General features: G+C 41.7%; 1 protein-coding gene across 5 annotated transcripts in view; it reads left to right on the top strand.

Moving 5' to 3' along the window:
• The window catches only part of LOC309809721 (uncharacterized protein), a 39581-nt gene that overhangs the window by 3510 nt on the left and 18087 nt on the right, over window positions 1-17984 (top strand). For 3 of the 5 annotated variants that reach the window (XM_082631110.1, XM_082631112.1, XM_082631113.1), the window contains exons 1-2: window positions 4068-4886; window positions 8456-8602. In XM_082631110.1, coding sequence (XP_082487236.1) covers window positions 4622-4886; window positions 8456-8529 — 339 coding nt within the window. In that variant the 5' untranslated portion in view covers window positions 4068-4621 and the 3' untranslated portion in view covers window positions 8530-8602. Of the gene's footprint in view, window positions 1-4067; window positions 4887-8455; window positions 8603-15295; window positions 15371-17984 lie in introns of those variants that run through there. The other 2 variants (XM_082631111.1, XR_014294896.1) reach the window with 2 other exon arrangements.

Genomic DNA, 17984 nt, shown 5'->3' with positions numbered 1-17984 from the left:
AGAGGCCTGCGTACCACACACACAAAAAAATTAATTTATTTATTTGGCTGCATCGGGTCTTAGCTGTGGCACCCGGGCTCTTCGTTGTGGTGCGAGGGCTTCTCTCTAGTTGTGGCGCACAGGCTCCAGAGCGCTTGGGCTTGGTTGCCTTGTGGCATGTGGGATCCTAGTTCCCCGACCAGGGATCGAACCTGTGCCCTCCTCATTGGAAGGCGGATTCTTAACCACTGGACCACCAGGGCAGCCCCACAATGGATTTCTTTAGTTGATTTTTAACAGTATTTGGGTATCTGACCCCCCAGTTTTTATGTTCTCCCAGACTTTATGATGCGCTGAAACGGTGAATGCTTTTCTTTGTCAAAATCCAAACTTTTCTACTGTCTGTAAGAAGTTAATAGTGCGTATTTAAGTGTATCCTGTGCAGATATGTAGTAACAGTAAAATATTATTAGGATGAATTGCACATTTCTGATTCTGGAAATTTCCAGGAAAGGAAATTATTTTCAGAAAGAAAACGTATGCCAAGAAACTAATATATTGTGTACATAGTCACATGACATAAATCAGTCTCTAATCTATGTAAATCTAAAGATATCAGGGAGTTTATATAACTTTATTTTTAAAATAAGGGCTTCTTTGGGTATATGCAGTGATGTGTGCAAAAGTACAGGCGTTTTAAAAAAAAGTCACCCTCTATATTATCATGGAATTTTAAGAATTTTGGTTGTGTGTTTCCATTGTAGCCTTCAAGAGAAACATCACTCTTGATAATATTTTTGGAAATATTTCCCACCATGTAGAGTATTGTTTTTTAAAAGAATGTCAAGAACAATTAACTTGCTAGTGCAATCCAGAAATCAGCCGTTCACACTCAGTTGCAAAATTATATATGTTCAGCATTTTGCTCGGTTTTGTTGAAAGAAAGCAATTTCGATTTGTACTCAGATTTGCAAAGATGTGACCAACGCCAAATATCCTTAGCTGGACTCTTCTTACACTCTTTTAACTTAAATAAATTCAAGAGGCACTTGTGTGGTCTAAAAGATTGTCCAGATGAAACGAGGCTGAAATGTTATGCGAAGGGGGAGGGGAGCGCGTGAATAGCGTCAGGGAGTTTGGTGACCGAGAGCTGCTCCTGTCCATTGCGTGAACTGTCCTAAAGGGTCAAGCTGTTCATCTTCAGCCCCTCTTTCAGTGTGCAGTCCTACTTTAAGGGAACAAAAGCTCAAAGCAGGCAGTTATCAAGAAATGGGAGTCCAGTGATTTAAACTCATCCCCAAGCCTTAAAAAGAAAGGGGGCCCGAGCGCGTGTAGGGAGAGAAAAGTGACGTAAGGGGAGGGGGGAAGGGGTGGAGACCTTTAGAAAGTCTTTGTTGTTTTTAAGAAGTTTGAACTTAGAGACGACCCAAAAGCCCCAAAGTTTAGGGTAGGTGTTGCTGTGGAGCCACAGGCTACATCCCTTCCACACTTCGACCTCACAAGTGGCCAGAGAGGTCAAATGGTCCCCATGCCATACTCTTGCCGTTGCGGGTGAATGGGGCGAGGGCGGCGACAGAGAAGGGCTCCTTTCCCAGAGCGTTGCAGGAGCAAAAGTTTGCCCGCCCATCAAGCCTGTCCCCCAATTCACAGTAAACCGCCCTGCCTGCAGGGGAAGGGAGGGACTCTGCTCTGCTAAAAGGAACGGATGACGTATCTGCCAAGGGTGGCTTTGTAGCCTAAATCCTAATCTACCTGGTGAGCTCTCAGAAAGGCGGAAAGAGGGAGAGAAAAAGTTAGCCGGTCCTGAAGAGCCTTAGTTCTTCGCCGCGGACTAGAAGCACAGTTTCTAGCGCCGAGGAGGCCCGAGTGGGAAAGATCAGCTCCCCCCACCCCAGCAGAGGACTCCTCACCCTGTCAGATTTCATTACCGGTGATGGTGAGTGCTTGGGAGCCAGAGTGAGCTCGGAATTTTTGGCAGTCCCCTTCTGGGGAGCCAAGGAAGCCAAGAGCAATAACAATGTAAACTCACGCCCCACCTTCTTACTGGACCCCTGTGCGGATTTCTCAGTCTCATCCTCGATTTTCCCTCGGATCCTGTCGGGGAGGATTTGTCAATCTAATCCTGCAGAGGTCCGAGCTAGGATGCTGCGCTGTCATTTCATCGCGCCAACCCCTCCCACTTCCGTGTTTGGGGAGAGGCGGGAGAATCTACAAGAGGAGAAGAGAGGCAGAGAAGATCGTAACCCCTCCCCCGGGACCCCCATTCCGAGACCCTTGCCCTAAACACGCTTAACGTGCTTTGGTGCCTCAAGTCAAACATTCAGGAAATCCAGCGTGACGCACAGGTCGTCTTGATGGCGGCGAAATCCGCCCGGCAGGTGCCGAAAGGCTCCCTTCCTTCTGCATCGACTCTCCCCTCTCCCCACCCGCTCCGGAAAGGCAGCGCCCGGCAGGCCTCTCTTCGCTCCTTACGCGGCCCGCTGCCCAAGCACCCCTCTTCTTTCCCACGAAGGAAAGAAATCACTGTAGGAGATTTTGCCAATCTCCGCCAGCTTTCTGATTGTTTTCCTCAGGTAAGGGGAAAAGAACAGCCGGCGCGTGAATAGGGGGCTGGGGGCCCACTAGGGAGAGTAAGCCCCCCACCCCTCTGTGCCTGCAAAAAGGGACATTGGCTATCCAGGGGAAAGTGCAAGAAAGAGAGCACTAATCGCTGAACCAGGAGACAAACACGATTACCAGCTCCGAGCCTTGAGTCAGAAAGTCTCATAGACTTTAAGATGTTAATCCCCAGCATAATCCTTCCTTTGGCGTGTAGGAATAGTGCAGCCACAAGAGTTGTTTTGTTATTTATATTGGCGTTTAATAAAACTCAGCCAGTGGTGAATGGGCTGCCCACTCTCCAATGGTAATTAATTCCCTATTTCAGTGACCCAATTGTCCTGGGACAGAGCGGTGAGCCCGTCCCGGTGCCCCGGTCCCTCTTTGTGCGGATACACGGCCCTCGTGCTTCAACAGCTATGGAAACTCATTCTTTTGATGTCATTCAAGGAGTTTTCCTTGGGCATCTTCTAAACTTCAAGGACCCTTTTCTTTCTCCGTTTCATGAAAAGCAGTGCGAGCTTGACCACCTCTGTAGAATTTAATGATTTGGTGAAAGAACTCTTTGGGGTTTGTGTAAGGAGTTAGACAGAGAGAAAGGAAATTTGGCAGCCTGCTCCCTTGCACGGACAGTCCCGAACCTGGAAAACACAAAACTTATTCAAAGCAATGGATAAAGATCTGAAAGCCGATTTTCCCTCTCCTCTCCCCACTAAGGAAAAACATAACCTCCCAGAATTATCTTCTGGAAATTATTGTTTGTTGATGATATAAATTAAAAGGGTGAGGTGGGGTAAATAAGTTCGAATCTTTAGCAGAGAAAGTTCTTAAATCTGTTCCTTTGGGAAATAAGATATCATCCTTCTACGTTAGCGCATTCATTCAATCATGCCTCCCTTTTACCTTCAAAATGTACTTAATGAGCACCCACTGTGTGCCAAGCACTGTACCAACCCCTGGGAACAATGCCATGCACAAGACAGACACTATTCCCACCCCCATAGAGCTTACATTCAAATAAGTAGACCAAAAAAATGAGAAAGTTACATGCCAGAAAACTGTGTGTCGGGAGAGGGCGAGGCTACCTTTTCTCTTCACGGATCCAAAAGGATACTTTGGGACACAAACCATTCGGGGTCAACCCGCGTAGCTGATTTATTCATTTTTTCATTCCCCCCGAATATTTCTGCAAGCGCCTGCTGTGTGCCGGGCGCCGTGCGAGGCGCGGAGTAGGCACCGCGAGCGAACCGGGCAGCTGCGGCCTGCTGGTCGTTGGTCCCGCCCGCGCGACAACGCAGTCGCCGGTGTTACACTCCGCGGAGTCGCCGGGGCTCCAGGCCGGGAGGGGGCGGCCGCGGCGCGCGCAGCAGCTCTCCCTGCACAAGTAGCTCTTCTATGTCTTTATACGCACTTCCAAAAAAACTTCGCAAGTCACAGAAACAATTCAGAATTCAACTAAGAAAATACAGAGTGAACCATATGGCCTGGGTGGCTCGAGTCGGCTGCATTTTACTCCAGACAAAGAAGGGATTGAGAGTTGAAGGAAAGGAGAAAAAAACCAACTTTCCGGCTGATGAAGCTGTTGTCTGGAGGCAATGATCCCAAATCTGAAGGCTTTATTCCGGCTCCGACGGAGACGTGATATGTCATATGATTAGCATCTTTCATATTTACAAGAGTGGTATGGGCTGCCAGTCTTGAGAGAAAGGCGAGAGAAAGAAGGGGGCATATGCTGAAATGGATTTAGCATTTGAAAGAGAGAAAGGAGATCGGATAAATACACTTAAACGAGGATTTCGTTTTACTCCTGTTGAGTTCTAATGGATTGTTGATTGAGATTGTAGGGGCCTGGAACCGAGGTGTCAGCAGTAATTTAAAGAAGGCATTCAGCCTTCCAGCGCCTCTTTTCTCCGTTTCCCCCTCTCACCCCTCCCACCCTCTCTCATTTACGCCTTCAAGCAGTACGGGGGCGGAGAAGGCTTTTAAAACAAAACACAAAACAAGGTCTTACGCTCGGGCGATAGCCGAGGGAGCCGGAGTGCTGATGGGTTTGGAACAGGCGCCCGTACAGCCCGCCGAGGCCCGGGATCACGCGCCCTTTCTGTCGCACCTGAGCGTTTTCAGGTCTCGCCTAAGGTCCGGGGCCGCTGGGCGCGCGGCGAGGTCCTGGCGCCCTCTGGCGGGGTCCGCGGACAAGCCCCCTGCCCGGCCCGCCGGCCGCAGACACTGCGTTGGGCTGGGCGTCGCTTCGCAGTCCGGCCCGGGACCGGCTCTGGGGCCTTCCCCTGCGGCTCGGGTTTCGAACTCAGGTAGGCGGCCACCTGTAACCTTCAGGCTCAAAAGCGTCAGTGGTGTGCGCCTCGGAGCCGAAATAAATTGACCTATAAGACACCTCCTCCAGTGGTTCTGATGGCTGCCAAGTTTGAGAACGAGCGGGCCTCGGTCCCAAGACTTTTGTTTTGAGGAGTTAGCTGTTCAGCCGCTAGAAGCGACGCCAAGACTCAATAGTTTGGGGGAAAGACTTAGACTGCAGACTGTTAAAAGGACCTCATATGCTTAGCGGGTGTATACTATATCAGTACAGATCTGTGATTCTCCTCACACCCAGAGCCACTTCCAGATTCATTCTCCAGAGTGCTTGTCGCTCCCCTGGTTTTTTTTTTTTTTTTTTGCAGTACGCGGGCCTCTCACTGTTGTGGCCTCTCCCGTTGCAGAGCACAGGCTCCGGACGCGCAGGCTCAGCGCCCATGGCTCATGGGCCCAGCCGCTCCGCGGTACGTGGGATCCTCCCAGACTGGGGCACGAACCCATGTCCCCTGCATCGGCAGGCGGACTCCCAACCACTGCGCCACCAGGGAAGCCCCCTCCCCCTGGTATTTTTTATTCTCTTCCGAATTGGTGCTTAATGCTCATTTGAGCTAGATGTCATGTGTGTAAAATGTTGGGGGAGGAGTCTAAGAGGCTCAAAGTGCCAGTCGCCTTAGGCCTCATCCCCTGGATCCAGACGCCCGAATTACTATTTCCGCTCTGCTTCATCTCTTTCTTGCTTAAGTTTGCTTGTTCTTAACTTTCTCAGGGAAATTGTGCTTTCCCAAGTGTCAAAGGCAACTTAAGGACGTGTTATTTTAGCACTTTACCTGTGAATCTTTTAAGCTGTCCACATTTACCAACAGTAGAGACTAACTAATAATAAATATAATACTGCTACAGTAACAAAATGTCGTGCAGACTTTAAAATCATATTTTTGATGGATATTTAATTTTTTTCAAATTTGATATAATGCTTAGTATGACCCCAATATGTAGATGATTTATATCTCTGAATGATTGGAGGGAAATATAAACACATATGTACTTATCTTTTTGTTATTGGTAATTTAAATTTTCTTTTTTGTGTTTTCCAAGTAAATTTTGGAACATTTATAGTCAGAAATTTTTATTAAAAAAAAAAACAATGGTCTTCTGGAAATGCCTTTGTCTTTTTTAGTCTTCATTAAAGATTGGGAGTAAATTTCAGATCAGAGATGTCTGAAGTGGGGTGAGTTATATCATAAACCTTGCTCACAGTTAAAATTAAGGCCCCAGGAGCTGGACCATTTGTGTTGACATGGGATACTATAACTTAAAAAAGAACACTTAACTATAATGGAAACGTTGTAAAGAAGAGAAACATTCAGGGCTAATTTTTAATTTAATTTTTGTCAAATCACAATTCCTGGGATTGGACAGAGAAAGGAAAGCTCCTCCGTGCTATTATTTTCTCTTTTCTGGGTAAATCACATCTAATTTTCCCGGAGATGTGAGATCACATCCCAGGGACTGGATGGATATTTTTTTTATTATTATTTATTTATTTTATTTTTGTCTGCCTTGGGTCTTCGTTGCTACGCACTGGCTTTTCTCTAGTTGTGGTGAGCGGGGGCTACTCTTCATTGCGGTGCACGGGCTTCTCACTGCGGTGGCTTCTCTTGTTGCGGAGCATGGGCTCTAGGCGCGCGGGCTTCAGTAGTTGTGGCGCACGGGCTCAGTAGTTGTGGCACATGGGCTTAGTTGCTCTGTGGCATGTGGGATCTTCCCGGACCAGGGCTCAAACCTGTGTCCCCTGCATTGGCAGGCAGATTCTTAACCACTACGCCACCAGGGAAGCCCGACTTGATGGATTTTTAAAGAAAGATTTTTTACCAATGTCTTAAGGTAATATGTTCCCTTATTTAATAATATTTGGTAACAGGAAATTATTTATGTCTAATCTTTCTTAAATGCGTTTCTTGACCACTCCTCAGTAGTGATTACAAACTTTCCTCCTCTGTCATTCTGTGCTTGAAAATATAGCATCTGATGCTTCTACTTTAAAAATAATCAGGATCCAGAAAATGTTTAGCTCTGAGTTTTGCTTTCCTATGCTTTTAGGCTTTTGGCTTTCTCTGTTGACAGAAGCCAACTTTACACTGAAGGAGGCTACTGTGGGTTTCTGTTTAACTCTGCATGTTTATAGCACCAATCACCACACTGAAACTATGTTGTATTATTGTCAGTGCATGAGACAGCAGGACTCAATAAGAGAAAGGAAAGGATTTACAAGAGGATAATGGCATGCTTCTAAGCAAATTCTTTTTTCTCCAGGGTTTTTATTTTTGAGGATTTGAGAGTTCATTTTCTCTTGAAGGAAAAGAAAGAATAATCTCATAATACAGTATTGTACAGAAAAATCAATATATTTTTGTGGTAAATGTTTACTAAGAAATTCTGAAATCATAAAACAGGCTAGAATTAAAAACTAAAACTTCATGTCAATATTAACCCAAATTTGAACTCCTGTTAATGCCTTAAATAGAACATAGCTTTTCCCTTCCTTTTTAAAAATTTCCCAGCTGTGGAGAATCTAATGTGCCACTAAAAATGAGACGAAAGTACAGTTTTATTATTTTCATGAATCTAGTGACCTCTAATCTTACACTACAAATTATTTGAGTTACACTGGACTTGAGACTAACACTGTTTCTCAGAAAATGAGTCATTGGAGGTTTAAGGACTTTTTTGGGGCTTTGTGCATTGTTCCTTAGGGTAAATTGCTGGCCACTCCCAAAGAATCACATGGTATTTTGGTTTTTTTCTCTGAATCTTCCTTTGGTCCTCAGTCTCATGAAATTGGCATCAACAATGCTTACTTTTCCCTAGAGCTGGTGCTTGGAAACAATTCCTTTATTCAGAATAAGCTAATTATGAAGTAGCGTCTTATTAAAATAGCAGCCTTTCCCTTTCCTCTTATCCCAAAAGCTCAAAGTGTTTTTCTTTTCCACACAAAATAGGGGTGAAATAAAATATAACACACAGAATTTTAAAATAATAGATTAAAACATATGCATACAGTCCAATAAGAAGTCAGTAATACATTCCTTTGTTCCCAGCATTTGGCCAAGAAAGAATACCTTGATGGTGATTTCAGTCATAATTTGTGGGCAACTGGAAATTCTAACTCAGTATTTAAGAAGAAATAAATCTGTATCTATAGAACACAGAGTGAATGTAATCATTGTAGGGGAGCTAAGTCAGAATTTAGGTCAACAAGGCATTCATAGGAATGAGGACCATCACTTTTTTCACTTCCTCCTCTTAATTAATTAATACTGATTGGATGGTACATAGTTCATGGTTGTGCTAAGGCTGAGCAGATCAATATCAGCGCTCTTGACAAAACTGTCTTTTTTTTTTTTTTTTTTTTTGGCCACACTGCCCGGCTTGCAGGATCTTAGTTCCCTGGCAGTTAAAGCGCTGAGTCTTAACCACTGGACCACCCAGGGAATTCCCAGAACTGTCTTTTACAGGAATGATTTCTTTTGCAGTTTTGCCTTCATTTAGTCTTTCCCTATATTTTTAGGTTGCAGTGAGTGGCCAAGGAGGCAGCGTTTTCTGGAGTGCTTTCTCATAAGCTTATCTGTGGCTGATACCTGATGAAAACTGAGGAAATAGGAACTACCTCTTGTGGAGGGGAAGCAGGCCTACAGTGGGCCAGGCCCTGTACCAGGTAGGAATTTTCAATATATTATTTTGCTTAGTCTTCACACAAATCCCAAGGAGAGCGTTGTTGCCATTACCATCTTCACAAATGAAGAAACTATTGCCCAAGGTCACATGTTGGCTAAAGGTCAGGATCCCGATCGCTGTCTAGACCTGTCACACTGTTTACCAAGACTTGACAATTCCAGGCCTGTGCCCCTTCTTTGAGTAATATGTTGATCCTTCTGTAAAGGAAAAGATTCTCTGTGTTCCCCTCAGTGTAGACCATGGCTATTGTTATGATGTTATTTAAAGATCTATAAACAGAAATCTTGGTGTATATTTCTTATGTTTATATCTCTTATGAAACCATGGAAACCAACAAATTTACTAATTAAATATAAGCACAACTATAAAGGCAATTCCATCCAAATCAATATTAGTTTGATGTGATAGATTTTATATTTTTTTCCCCCTAAGGACCTCACAACACAAATTTTATACAGCCTGCCACTGTGAAGTTTCACGTTTGGGTGTCTTTAGTATCACATCAGCATTATATGATGATGCCCACCACTTTTCTCTTTTAGATGTATTGAGAAATCTTAGGACAGTGTCATTTGGCTATCATTAAGTGTCTACAAATAATGTATACACAGAGGATTTTTTAGGGAAGGGGAAACACTCGTATGATTTTTTTTCTTTTACTATATATATATATTTTTATTTTTGGCTGTGTTGGATCATCATTGCTGCGCACGGACTTTCTTTAGTTGCGGCGAGCAGGGGCTACTCTTCGTTGTGGTGCGTGGGCTTCTCATTGTGGTGGCTTCCCTTGTTGCGAAACACGGGCTCTAGGCACGCAGACTTCAGTATTTGCAGCACACGGGCTCAGTAGTTGTGGCTTGCGAGCTTTAGAGTGCAGGCTCAGTAGCTGTGGCTCACGGGATTAGTTGCTCCGCCGCATGTGGGATCTTCCCAGACCAGGGCTCAAACCCGTGTCCCCTGCATTGGCAGGTGGATTCTTAACCACTGCGCCACCAGGGAAGTCCCTCTGTGTAATATTATAATGATGGCTCTATGTCATTATACATTTGTCCAAACCCCTAGAATTAGAATGTACAACACCAAGAGTGAACCCTAAGGTAAACTTTAGACTTTGGGTGATTATGATGTGTCAATGTAGGTTCATCCTTGTTAAAAAAAAATGTACCATTCTGATGAGTGATGTTGATAATGGGGAGGTTGTGCGTGTGTGTGGGCAGAAGGTATATGGGAAATCTCTGTACCTCCTTCTCAATTTTGCTGTAAACCTAAGTGCTCTAAAAAAATTAAGTCCTTTCAAAAAAAAAAAGATAAATTCAAAGGAATCTCCCAGAGTATAGAAAAAAAAGTCAAAGATTAAACAACAGTAAGGAAAAGATGTTGATATTTATCAGTCCAAGAGTCCATCATCTGAGCAGTAGGAGTTTCAGAGAGGATAGAGAAAATAGAGAAGATGAAAGTATCTCAGAAGTGAAGACCTGGTGAACAGATTTAAAACAACAACAAAATTCATACAAGACAATATGACTCAGCATTAGAAGGAATGAACTGCTGAGACATGTAATTACGTGGATATACCTGAAAACATGCTGAGTAAAAGGACTTGAAAGAGTAGATACTGTATGGTTTGATTTACATGAAGTTTTAAGTCAGGTCAAACTGATCTGTGGTGACAGAGTGGATTAGTGGTTACCTTGGGTGGAGGGATTGATTGAATTAGTGGGATTTTTGCATGTTTGAAAAATCATTCTGGTGGGAAGAATGACTGGAGGCAATGAGTTGAAGAGCTTATTAGGGACGTATAACTTCTGGGCCTGTGGGACCTGTGAGATCAGTTATCATAAATGTGTTGTGGCACTAATCTGCACATTAGTATACTTTTCCCTAGAGCACCAGCAGCCCAGGTGTAAGAAAATGGAAGAGGATGTTTGGACTAATCCATGGAAAAACATGTAGCAAAGAGGCAATGCACCAAGGCAACTGAGAATGATTCAAAATAATGGTGACAGGAAGAGAAAAAAGGCAGCTGATAGAATAGTAAGGAGTCAGGAGATGCGAGATCACGATGGGGCTGGAAAGTATGTGTAGGGGAAGTGAGGGAGAGGCTGTGGTCAGTGGCGTGCTGGAGTAATCTAGGGGCTGACAAATCCCAGGCAGTTCTTTAGAAGTCTAGACAACATGGAATGAACTATAAGATGCGCTGTTTAGTGAAAAAGACCAGATACAGGAAGATGTGTATAGTAGGCTACCAGGTAAAAGGGGAGACCATTTATATGTATGTACTTGCATGTTAGTAAGTTATTTCTGGAAAGAAACATAAGAACCTTATAATATCAGTTGACTCTGGGGAGGAGAGCTAGGTAGCTGGGGGACACAGGAGGGAAGGAGACTTTTCGCTCTCTTCCCTTCTGCTCCTCTTGAATATTGACCCATGTGTGTGTTATTACCTATTAAAAATATATAAATAAAAATTTAAAAACAAGGAAAAAGAAAATAGATGTGAGATAATGAAGAAAAACAGAACGCAAAGTGAGGTATTCATGCTTCACATATAAAGGTATGCTTCAAATATATATATACACTTAGGCACACATGTGAACCAGTACTAGATGGTAAGAGAAACAAGCCCTATTTGATGTGTTTATTTATTTGTTTATTAGCCACGTGGCACGTGTGATCTTAGTTCCCTGACGGGGATCGAACCTGTGCCCCCTGCAGTGGAAGCACAGGGTCTTAACCACTGGACCACCAGGGAAGTCCCTGATTTGTTTTAGAATAAAGACGAAAATGCTTAAAAAGAAGGCAATCAAAAAAGAAAAAAAAAAGCAGATCACTGGACATTCTAGATTATATTATCTAATAGCTAAACACTTAGCACCTACTATGCTGGTGCTGATCCCAAATTATTAATGCAAAATATGATTCTGAAGAGCCATTGGCACTAAAGTTATTCATGTAGCTTCTTCACAATATATTGTCTATTTCGTCCTTGGTCCTTTATATTCAGTCAGCTTGCTTAGAGTATGCCAGCACATAAAAGCAAGTCTCGTACTTCCCTGGTGGTGCGGTGGTTAAGAATCCGCCTGCCAACACTCTATGACATAAATCACAGCAAGATCCTTTTTGACCCACCCCCTAGAGAAATGGAAATAAAAACAAAAATAAACAAATGGGATCTAATGAAACTTCAAAGCTTTTGCACAGCAAAGGAAACCATAAACAATATGAAAAGACAACCTTCAGAATGGGAGAAAATATATGTAAATGCAGCAACTGACAAAGGATTAATCTCCAAAATTTATAAGCAGCTCATGCAGCTCAATAACAAAAAAACAAACAACCCAATCCAAAATGGGCAGAAGACCTAAATAGACATTTCTCCAAAGAAGATATACAGACTGCCAACAAACACATGAAAGAATGCTCAACATCATTAATCATTAGAGAAATGCAAATCAAAACTACAATGAGATATCATCTCACACCAGTCAGAATGGCCATCATCAAAAAATCTAGAAACAATAAATGCTGGAGAGGGTGTGGAGAAAAGGGAACACTCTTGCACTGCTGGTGGGAATGTGAATTGGTACAGCCACTATGGAGAACAGTATGGAGGTTCCTTAAAAAACTACAAATAGAACTACCATATGACCCAGCAATCCCACTACTGAGCATATACCCTGAGAAAACCATAATTCAAAAAGAGTCATGTACCAAAATATTCATTGCAGCTCTATTTACAATAGCCTGGAGATGGAAACAACCTAAGTGTCCATCATCAGATGAATGGATAAAGAAGATGTGGCACATCTATACAATGGAATATTATTCAGCCATAAAAAGAAACAAAATTGAGCTATTTGTAATGAGGCGGATAGACCTAGAGTCTGTCATACAGAGTGAAGTAAGTCAGAAAGAGAAAGACAAATACCGTATGCTAACACATATATGTGGAATTTAAGAAAAAAAATGTCATGAAGAACCTAGGGGTAAAACAGGAATAAAGACACAGACCTACTTGAGAATGGACTTGAGGATATGGGGAGGAGGAAGGGTAAGCTGTGACAAAGCGAGAGAGAGGCATGGACGTATATACATTACCAAACGTAAGGTAGATAGCTAGTGGGAAGCAGCCACATAGCACATGGAGATCAGCTCGGTGCTTTGTGACCACCTAGAGGGGTGGGATGGGGAGGGTGGGAGGGAGGGAGACGCAAGAGGGAAGGGATATGGGAACATATGTATATGTATAACTGATTCACTTTGTTATAAAGCAGAAACACACCATTGTGAAGCAATTATACTCCAATAAAGATGTAAAAAAAAAAAAAAAAAAATCCGCCTGCCAATGCAGGGAACACAGGTTCAAGCCCCGGTCCGAGAAGATCCCACATGCCGCAGAGCAACTAAACCCATGTGCCACAACTACTGAAGCCCGCGCCTCGAGCCCATGCTCCGCAACAAGAGAAGCCACCGCGATGAGAAGCCTGCCCACCTCAACAAAGAGTAGCCTCCGCTCGCCGCAACTAGAGAAAGCCTGGGCGCAACAACAGAGACCCAACGCAGCCAAAAATAAATAAATAAATAAATAAATTTAAAAAAAGAAAAGATTGACCTTGTGGCAATAATTAAAAAAAAAAAAAGCAAGTCTAATACAACATCTAGAATCAGCAATTACACTTTGCCTGATGCCCTGATCCTGTACTCATGTGATGTCACCATGCGGGTTGAGAAGGTTATTATCCATTCAAAACACTAGATAGGCCTGTGAGACCTAAAAGAAGTCACAGATGATCTGATTTTACACCCACATCCCCACACACACACACCATCTGTGCTGAAAGACCTACGATCTTTTCATGCCTCAGAATTTGTCAACCATGTGTCTTCCTCACCGTGCATATCCGTCCCTCTTTTACTTCTCACTGCCTTACTTGGTCCTCAAAGGTCTGGTCTCTGCCTCACAACCCAAAGCCTGAAAGCCTGACATTAACTCTAGAGATAAGGAACCTAAGGATGTAGAGGACAATGTATCTGAGCTCCCAGAGCATCATGGCCATGTTGGTTCTTGTTTCATTTAGAAGTGTACATTCCAAAAGAATGGCCAAATAAGCCCAATTTTCTTACCTCAAGAATTCCACCAAGTTTCTCCATCAGGGAGAGCTTTAGCTTGCCCCATGTAGGGGTAGAGTGATATGTAACTAGTTCACCTATACTCCACGCCTGGGCTGAGAAATAAAACAAGCTGCACATGTCTTCCAGACTGAACCAGACTACTCTCCATTTACACAGGACCAGCCACAGAGTAGATGCTCAATGAATGCACTGACTTCAATGGAACCAAAGAATCTATTCCAAGAAGCCACAAATCCATCATCATTCAGCCAATAAAATCAATGTACTGGAAGTTTTTGTTTAAAAGAAACAATAGGTACCTTAAAACTTTCACTTAGGAAGTCTTCTTTACTAATTTTTTAACCTGAAAGTTGACTGCTTCCTGATTTTTCACACACACACACACACCTTCATTTACTGTATTATCAAGATCAGATTTGCCCAATTAGAAAGTAGAATAGTAAGGAATATCTATAATTAAGAGACTAACAAGAAGAGTTTTTTTTTAAAAAATCAACCTAACTAGTGTTCCAGGATGAAAGGAACTCAGGGGCTTGCAGAGATATTTGGATTGTATTTTTCCTTTACTTTATAATCAAGTCATGCTAATATAAACCAAAAACATAACTTGAACTAAACATACATTTCACTCATGACTAATTACAAAGCATGCATTTCAAATCAGTGTTGAGCTAATGCTTTTAGAACAATTATTTAATTTTCAGTGTCCAATATCTGTCGAGTAAATCACCAATTTCCATTTCATTCTTATTTAATATAAAAAAAATCAAATTAGTATAAAGCTATTTCACAGCTGTCTTTAAATTAAACCATAATCAAGAGCATGCAGCATTTGGGGCTTGCTTTGGCATCTCCAAATCAAACATTCTTTTTGTTCAAATATTAAAGAACAATACGAATAGTTATGTTTTATTTTGAAGTTTTAAGCCCGGCTTCGTAATCTCAGATTTTAACTTGTGATTTTTCACAAGTAACTCAAATATTGAAATGTATGTTTCTAAGGACAGGGGTTGGCTGCAGAGTGGAGCAGAGTATGAAACATAATTATTAGTTTTTAACTGACTTTTGATAATAAGAACAGAATCACCAGCTCAGCTATTACTACATTTTTGTTAATAATCAGTTTTTCTTGCATTAAATCTAAACAGATCTTCTAGTAGCAAATGAAGACCTTCAAAGAAAAATCAACAATCCCATTTTCTAGCAAAATTTATTTACCAGGAAGGTATAGATTTTTCAAACAAATAAATGTTAATAAAGTTTTGCATAATAAATTAACCAAGTTAAATTATCAGGAAATGAGCCTGTTTGGTTCAGTCAAAGACGATTTTTGGTTTTAGTGTTTTTCACTGCTTGATAAAGTGAAGTGACTTACCACGCAGGCAGTGCAGTGTAGCAGAAAAGACTCCACTGGATTAGTCTGGGTTCCAGCCCTGCTTGTATCCTGCCTTGTATGGTAGATTAGATGGATCACTTCAGTTTCTCTGACTGTTGGCTTCATCATTTATAAAATGGGGGAAATACCTGTTCTCCTCCCTAGGGATCATTGTGATGTTTGTGAAAGAATCTTGGAAGAAACCTCACACACATACCCTGTGTAAAGCAAAGGCAATTGGTGAGTGGATTAAAGCCTAGAAATTTCATTGTTTCATTATGTGATGCCTAAACTAACAGACCTTTTTTATAAATAAAAATCTAGAGAACATTCTTATTTAATTCTATCACTTACTGAGCACAAGGTGGGAAACATTGTTTTAATATTATTTCTATCTGGGGACTTCTCTGGTGGTCCAGTGGTTGGGACTCTGTGCTTTCACTGCAGGGGGCATGGGTTCGATCCCTGGTTGGGGAACTAGGATCCTGCATGCCAAGCAGCGTGGCCAAAAATATATATATATATTATTGCTATCTGTAAATATATGATGGCTCTAGTTGTAAAACTGGCCTACTACTTTGAGTATATTGTAAAATCTTGAGAAATTTTAATATTTGTTGTTTATTGAATGGGATACTCCTTAAAGTTCAATTTGTGTCTATCTAACCTTGGTACTTGAGATGAAAAAGATAAAGCAGGCATTAGTCTGGATTTTGGAGATTTTTCTTTATCAAGAATTGTTATGGCCCTTTTCTTCTTGAAAATAGAAAATAAGGCCCTACTAATATTCAGGGTTCAGACAGTATGTTTTTGCTCAGAATAGATCATGAACCAAAAACAACTCTACAGTGGTCAACACCACCCAATCAGAAGAATATTTTGATTTATTAAATTAATCTTTGAGAAAGTCAATAGATTCCCCAGCTCCTCTTACTGAGTGAGTTTTTGAAGGAAATAAAGAAGTGAGAGCTAACTGTCCCTCACCCCATTTCTGTTGTAACAGCCTTGGGGAGAAGGAATGAGTGAAGCCTGATTGTGCTCTGATGGGCAGGAGCTAGGGAAAGAACACTGTGTAGGCTCTTACCCCTGCATGTTCACCAGACCTGCTGCACCAGACAGTACACCCTGGGATGGTGCTCTGTGAGCCAATCCAGATAGTCTCTCTCCAGGATAGGAAAGATGAGAACCAGAGAAAAAGACACCAACACCATATCCACTGTAAGTCATGTCCACCCAGAGGGAAAGAAAGCCTAAACTGCGAATCTCCACCCTGGGCTGAGGGAAGCAAAAGAAGATAGACTGAGCCATTTCCATCTCTTCCCTTTTTTTCTCACACCACTATTACTTCTTTTTCTTTTCTAAAGAGCCTTGTGTAAAGGACTGCTTAATATGGTAAATTATGCAGGTGGGCTAGAAAAAAGAGAAAAGGTTGGCCCAGAAGCAATTCTGCAACACCAGTGTTTTCTGTTAATTAGGTTTTAGAACTCTGTTAACTTTAATATACTGTAAATTATATAGATATATGCAACCCCATGTTCACTGAAGCATTACCTAAAATAACCAAGATATGGAAACAACCTAAGTGTCCATCAGTGGATTAGTGGATAAAGAAATTGTGGTATACAGTCAGCCCTCTAATCCACAAGTTCTGCATCCACAAATTCAACCAAACACAGATCAAAAATATTTGAAAAAAAATTCTAGAAAGTTCCAAAAAGCAAAACTTGAATTTGCCTCACTCTGGCAACTATTTACATACATAGCATTTACATTGTACTAGGTATTATAAGTGATCTAGAGATTATCTAAAGTATATGGGAAGCAAATCATAACTACAATGAGGCATCTCCTCACACCGGTCAGCATGGCCATCATCAAAAAATCTACAAACAATAAATTCTGGAGAGAGTGTGGAGAAGAGGAAACCCTTCTACTTTGTAGGTGGGAAATTGGTACAACCACTATGGAGGTTCCTTAAAAAACTAAAAATAGAACTACCATATGATTCTACAATGCCACTCCTGGGCATACACCCAGAGAAAACCATAATTCAAAAAGATACATGCACCTCAATGTTCATAGCACTATTTACAAAAGCCAGGACATGGAAGCAACCTAAATATCCATCAACAGATGAATGGCTAAAGAAGATGTGGTACATATATACAATGGAATATTACTCAGCCATAAAAAAGAATTAAGTAATGACATTTGCAGCAACGTGGATGGAACTAGAGATTGTCATACTGAGTGAAGTAAGTCAGAAAAGGACAAATATCATATCACTTATATGTGAAATCGAAAAAAATGGTACAAATGAACTTATTTACAAAACAGAAATAGAGTCACCACAGTCTTATGGTTACCAGGGTGGAAAGGGCAGAGGGATAAATTGGGAGATTGGGATTGACATATACACGTTACTATATATAAAATAGACAACTAATAAGGACCTACTGCATAGCACAGGGAGCTCTACTCAATACTCCATAATGACATGGGAAAAGAATCTTAAAAAGAGTGGATATATGTATATGTATAACTGATTCACTTTGCTGTACAGCAGAAGGTAACACAACATTGAAATCAACTATACTCCAATAAAAATTTTAAAAAAGAATTAAACACAAATCTCTGGCAGAGGCAAGGTTATCGCATTGTAGTGTTGAATAAAATTGTTATTTAAAAAATAAAGTATATGTTAGGATGTACATAGGTTATATGCAATACTACACAATTTTATATAGGAGACTTGAGCATCCATGGATTTGTTATCCAATGGGAGTTTTGGAACCAGTCTCCCTCGGATACCAAAGGATGACTGTATATATACAATGGAATATTATTCAGCCAT

Source organism: Mesoplodon mirus (assembly GCF_964341445.2).
Source record: "Mesoplodon mirus genome assembly, chromosome: 2".
Lineage (NCBI taxonomy): Eukaryota > Metazoa > Chordata > Mammalia > Artiodactyla > Ziphiidae > Mesoplodon > Mesoplodon mirus.
Note: the sequence above shows the minus strand (reverse complement) of the source record. Positions and strands in the feature narration are given on the sequence as shown.